The sequence below is a fragment of the Stegostoma tigrinum genome, chromosome 23, assembly GCF_030684315.1.
Source record: "Stegostoma tigrinum isolate sSteTig4 chromosome 23, sSteTig4.hap1, whole genome shotgun sequence".
Taxonomy (NCBI): Eukaryota; Metazoa; Chordata; class Chondrichthyes; order Orectolobiformes; family Stegostomatidae; genus Stegostoma; species Stegostoma tigrinum.
In genome coordinates, this window is record NC_081376.1 from 42,895,832 (window position 1) to 42,902,422 (window position 6,591).

At 40.0% G+C, this 6,591-nt stretch overlaps 1 protein-coding gene across 1 annotated transcript; it reads left to right on the top strand.

Moving 5' to 3' along the window:
• Window positions 1–229: 229 nt before the first annotated feature.
• Window positions 230–5,066, top strand: LOC125462330 (myeloid-associated differentiation marker-like protein 2). The gene has a single exon (XM_048552263.2). The coding sequence runs from the start codon at window positions 522–524 to the stop codon at window positions 1,395–1,397; it is 876 nt and encodes a 291-aa protein (XP_048408220.1). The 5' UTR covers window positions 230–521; the 3' UTR covers window positions 1,398–5,066.
• Window positions 5,067–6,591: the final 1,525 nt, after the last annotated feature.

Consider the following 6,591-nt stretch of genomic DNA (forward strand, 5'->3'; position numbering starts at 1 on the left):
CTGTTAGTCAGCTTTATTATGTAGCAACTGGATAAGTGGGGATTGAGTTCTGCATTTCAGTCCTTGTGTCGGTGAAAAACTTCATCTGAAACTGTGTCGGATTTTGATCTTACAACTGACATCGCAGTTTGGAAGTCTTCTGTAAATTTTTCTCGCCTGACAAAGGTCTGCAAATGTTTTGTACGGGTGGATCCCGGAAACAGTAAATGTGTAACTTCCTTCATGAGTAGTTAAGATAAGAAAGAACAAACACATCGTTGAAGACAAAGTGACCTTATAGTAAGTGATGTACACAGCAAACTATTCGGGGAACACACCCTTATTTGAGTCCCAATTGCGATAACAAATAAACCAGCTTTGTGTTGCACTGAGATACGACTTGCCTAGAAGAATGTTTGCACAGGAGTGACTCACGGAGTATGTTCAAGAGTGGACAGTGAAGATCATCCTGGGCAGTTACTGCAGAAAAAGGAACTTAGACCAAGAGCAGCGTTTTGTGGAGCCCCACCATTCTGAGCAAGATGCCTGTGTCAGTGAATTATAAATCAGTGACGGGTCCAGTCGGAATCGTGAGATTCTTCGAAATCTTTCTCTCATGTACGGCTTTCAGCCTGGTCGCCCACGTGAGGCAATATTACGGACCTTACGGGGGCTGGTGTATGTTTTCATGGTGCTTCTCTTTCGCCATCTCAGTTCTGATCATTGTGCTGGAGTTGACGGCCTTTTATTCCAGCATTCCCATATCCTGGGAGGACTTCACTGGTTCCTTTGCAATGCTCGCTGCGCTGATGAACTTAACGGCCTCGATAATCTACCCAGCCGTTTTCCTCACCTCCAGCAACCAGGCGAGCCAAGACTTTAAGATAGCTGCCACCGTTATGAGTTGCTTGTGTTTTCTTGCTTATGCGATCGAAGTTGGCCTCACACGGGTAAGACCTGGTGAAATCAGTGTATTTTTAAAGACAGTTCCCGGCCTCCTGAAAGTGTTGGAAGCTTTTATAGCTTGTATAATCTTTGTGATAATCGAGGGCTCGTATCAAGCCAACGGTGGGCGGCAGTGGTGCATGGCTGTGTACTGCATATGCTTCATCATCACCTTTTCCATCATCATTCTAACCATAGCAAGACTCATTGTAAGGCTACCATTTCCATTTGAGAGATTTTTGACCGTCTATAACATTGTGGCTGTATTGATGTACATCACTGCTGCAATCATCTGGCCACTTTTTTGCTTCAGCGAGGGCTATGGCCAGCCCACCAGACCAGCCAACTGTGTAAAAGGCAGATGCCCTTGGGAAAATCAGGTCATCGTAGCTGTATTAACTTTTGTAAATCTTGTTGTGTATATAGTGGATCTGGTTTATTCTGCCAAGTTAGTGTTTGTCACTCGTGCATAAATGCTTCCGAAACCACATCCATTGGTATTGGAGAAAGGATAGCCTTGATTGCTATTCTGAATGTGTCTAAATACATTGCATCTTTCCATTCTGTGAGCTGCCTCATTTTCTGATCATTGAAATCAAATGTCACAAAAGGAAATTTGCTTTCTTGATTGTACTCAAAGTAAACAGGGAAGCCACACAAACTGGGAAGATCCCAAATATGATCTGCCGTTTGTGGCTGACCAGTATTTGCCTTAGCTGTCTTTGCTTTACATTGCAACTCAGTGATACTAGCTGTTAGTGAACATATAGATGGACATAAGATAAAGAGCACAATTCAGATTGGCTGCCATTCTCGCAACATTGAGTCACACACAACATTTAACAGCTCAAAATTCCTTTGGATTTGACATTTGTGCCACTATGTTCCGAAAAGCAGTCAAAAGAGCCTGGGAGGAGAGAATATTAAGGACAGCGACTTGAAGCAGCGTCCATCTTGAGCTATGTTAAAAGTTGACTGCTTCTCAATGTTTTGGATATTTTTTAGAAAATAAATTAACCAGGGTTACACAACTCACAAAGCAGACACTAGTATGGATGTCAAATGAGCTTCAGATTGCTCCCAACAGGAATCTTGCAGCACATCACTGAGGCAGACCTCCTGAGTGCAGCAGTAATGTCGTGGCCGGAAGATTCAGGTACAAGTCCCACCTGCTCCAGAGGTGTGTCATAACATCCCTGAGCAGGTTGTTTTCAAATAAAAGGATAACTCTCAATGGATTTTTGAAGACTTCTTTATTGCAGGTTTGATACAAATTGAATATGTGACAGCTCTGGAAAATACCCTTTTTTGTTGCACTGATGCTAATCTTGTGGCCAGTTGGAAAGAAAATTGCATAAATTGTAATGTATTTTATTCAACATAGAATCTGCAGCAGAAACACAGGCCCAGTCAGTCTGTACCATTTTTTGTTTTATGCAGAAGCTTTCTCCCACTCTAATGAACCTTTCCCCAATCTAATTAGCTCATTCCCTCCTTGCATTCTTATTCCTCCATTCCATTTTCCCACATGTATGCAACAAGCCTGCCCTTCAGAGCATAAATGCTTCTCAAGTTCTGTGTGGCAACTTGTTACACATTCTTGCCGTAGCTAAATCCTACAGGCTCTTTAGGTATCTACTTGATCAGCAAAGATCTGATGAAACCCTTATGTAGTCCTAAACCGGTAACAATTTTCCGAAATCAACCCCATCAAATTCCTATTTAAAGAGCCCTGTGAGGGGTCCTCTTTTTGCAGAGAAAAGAGCTCCAGTCTGTTCAGCATTTCCAGATAGTCACACCCTTGCAATTCAGATATCACCTTCATCAATCTTATCTGCATTTTCCCTCATGTTTCCAAATGCATTTTACATAATAGATATCAGAACTGTGTGCAGTGTTCCAAATGTGGTCAAACCAAGGTTCTCTGCAAATTTAATGGTACTACCTTGTGTTTGTATTCCATTGTTCTAGAAAGGAAATCCAGTACCTTTTTTGCACTCGTTATGGCCTTATTGACTTGTATTGCTAATTCTGAAATTCATCCATTAATATTCCCAGGACTCTTCATGTCGCTGTTCCATTTCATTACCTGTATTCCAAGGAATAAACTCCCTAACTCTACTGAACTCAACCTTCCCAGGTTTGACAAACTGAATTTCACAAGCCTTACACTCAACTAATCATGCAGCAGCCCTGCACATTATTGCCTCATTCCCAAGTATTGTCTACAACTCTTGACACAGTAATTCAAATTTCCAAATCAACATGATTCATGTCTGTGACATTTAATATCCCTTCCACAGCAAGTATTCTTGTTAGTTGGCTGGATGGTTCGTTCGTTTGTAATGCCAACAGCATGGGTTCAATTCCTACATCGATTGAGGTTACCATGAAGGATTTTCCTTCTCAGCCTCACCCCTTGCCCGAGACAGGGTGACCCTTAGGTTAAACCACCATTAGTTGTCTCTCTGTAATGTAAGGGCACCCCTAGGGTCCAGCTGTCTAGGAGAGATCAATTTATACTTAGAAAACAAGGTGTAGAGCTGGTTGAATACAGCCTGCCAGGCAGCATCAGAGGAGCAGGAAAGCTGATGTTTTGGGTCTGGATCCTTCTTCAGATTTTCCTGAAGGATCCAGACCAGAAACGTTAGCTTTCCTGCTCCTCTGATGCTGCCTGGCCTGCTGTGTTCATACAGCTCTACACCTTGTTATCTCAGATTCTCCAGCATCGACAGTTCCTACTATCTCTGTTTATACATATCCTTGTTTGTTGTTTTACCAGATTCTTTCAGTTGAGCCAGTACTAGACCTCTAAATCCACAAGCACTGATCATTGTTACGCATATAGCACCTTCTGAAAATGCTCTCATTACTCTTAGCTTTTCAAAGAATTCAATAAGATAATTAAACATGGCCTTCCTTTTAGAAGTCTGTGTTAACTATATTTGTAACTGTATTGCCAGTCTAGATGTTTGTTGATCTTGTAGAAAAAATACTTCTGAATGTTTCCCTAATTTTCCCAAGGTTGGTTCTCCCCCTCTTTGTGATGATGAAGATTACATTGTGTTGCCCATGTCCTCTGGCATTATTCCTTTTTCTATCACATTTTCACGTGAATATTAGTATCATTGTCATATCCTTCCCAGCCTCAATGAAGAATTCATGAGGGAAATCCAATAGCACCCAAGGTCTTGGTTCTATTATGGTTGATTATTATCTCTGTCCTTTTGATTTTAACTGTTTTAATAATCCTCTTAAATTGGTCTACTCTTGCCATTTCTCTGGCAGCCCCTTCAGTGACAAAGCGTTGGTTCAGTATGCATGCCATTTCTCTGGCAGCCCCTTCAGTGACAAAGCGTTGGTTCAGTATGCATGCCATTTCTCTGGCAAGTTTATCCTGCAGTTTTACTTTTCACTACTCCTTGGCCTGTTTTAATTCTCCTTTATTTACATGTCTCGAAAAAATGGATTCACTATTTCATTTTACATTATTCTACAGTTTCATTTTGTATTGGGCAAAGAGTTTTCAATATCTCATTCCTAAATCCATTATTATTCCATCATTGTCCATGACTTTATCCAAGTTCTTTTCTTTAGATTCAGTCAGCCCTCATCTCTTCACTTATTCATGGGATTTCTTGGCTATTTGTTCTAATTTTTCAATGGACTATATTGTGTCTGAATTATATCAATTTTTCTGCATTTCCTTTTCTTTCCACACCAGTGAAAATTTCACGTCAACATTTAGTTAGTGAGCTATGTTGAAATTAAATGCGAATCTGATGGCATTCAGCATCAAGACCTGCTTCACTTCTGCAAATGTTAACGGCAGAAAATGTATACTTAAGGAGTGTTGAGATGTTTATTTGAAATATCAGAAATGATTTGTGAAAATATTAGATTATTTTTCTGAAAAGACCTATTCCTTCCCAACAAAAATAAATGTGTGACGAGCCACTTTAGTGCCAATCAATGTTAGATATAATGTAATGTATGCCTTGGTTGCTGGACATTAAGCCGCATTTTGCTTTCAGTTTCTGGGATTCTCTTTGTTTTGTATCCTTTATAGATTCTCAAAGTGTTGTAATTGAAGTGTAAAGGGAAATGAATTAAAGACGTTTTACATTTTGTATACAACAAAATAGTTAAAGAGTTCTTTTCACGATTCATTTTTCACAATTACTATTGATTATATCCAGTGGAAAGGAAAACCCAGACAATTCAACCAAAAACGAAGAATTTATCAAAAACAGAATTCCATTCATGAACCCACATCCTGACATTCACCAAGACGTACCCGTTGCAATGTTTTTAACTGTTTTAATGTAAAAATTTTGAATAGACACTGGACGTTGAGCAGAGAAATTTGACTAATGACAGGACATCAATGCTCTCCTAAGATGTATATCATGTTTCTAAATTCATATGTTACAAGACTTGGGTGTTGTTGCTCTGAACTGAACTCAAGCACCACCCACACATTCCCAAGTCTCATGTAGCATTGCACACTGCAGAATGGCCTGAAAAAAATCGCAGTGGAATTAAACAAAAAGAGGATTCTCCCATTTGTGTTTTCTAAGAAGCTTTTAAAATGGTAACACAAAATGTTTCCTCTGAGAAAGATCCAATGGATACAAACTTCTGTGTGTTCACAATTTATTAAGGCAAGTGTTTTCAAGTGATTCTTGTTTATCCTTTCACTTACTGTCACCATTGACAGTGACATTATACAACACAGGCTAATTATTGCTATATCTGCATATCACATTTGCAAAATGTTCCTGCTAATAATAGTCTTTAGTGACAGGCAACACATTAGGTCTTTTGATAAACAAGCTGTCTTGTGGCAAAGTAACTGTTGCTATTGGCTGGCTCATGGATCCTACGTGATAGCATCAAGTGATCAGGCTGAATATAAAGACAAATAGGTGATTGATGAATAACAGCGCCCATGAGATCATCCTGGTCTTCAGCCAAGATGGTGGGCAGCCAACCATTGCTCAGGCCTCTGTTGATCTTCAATCAGAAGCTAGTGATTGCATAAGAGTGATAATTTTCAACTCCTTTTCTCTCCATGGAAAGTCAACGAAGCAGCACCTCTCGTGTGAGCATATGACAAAGATTAACTGGTGTACCTGTGACATTCAGTCCCAATGTGGCCTGCTTAACATCCTCAATTCTAATCTCCATCACCAACCCTCAAAAGGCCTGTTTACAGAGGCTAGAAAAAAAAAACTTGATGCTAGGTTAGGTGGAAGAAATTACATTTCTCTCTCACACCACCCTGTAAGAACAATTGAGTAAGGTCAGCAGGCTGCAGTATTTGATACACATGATACCATAATTATTAATAGCTAAGGTACGGTATTAACTTAGAACGACTCAGAGCCTAAATGGAAATATTGTATTATTAATTACTACTGTGTCTTCCTGGTTTGTCCTCTCATCAGCATTTCTCTTCATTTCCCGACAAATACTGTTTTGTATGAAATGCAGTGAATGGGAGTCAGAACAGAAAATGCAATGACTTGTTCATCTCAGCCACAACAATGAGCAGAGCCCAAGCAATTTCTCACCAGAAAGAAGTGGATTTCAACAGGTTCGTCGCACAGATTGAGAATGGGTACAGTGCCGGAAGAGGCCATTTGGCCTACTGAAGGAAAGCAG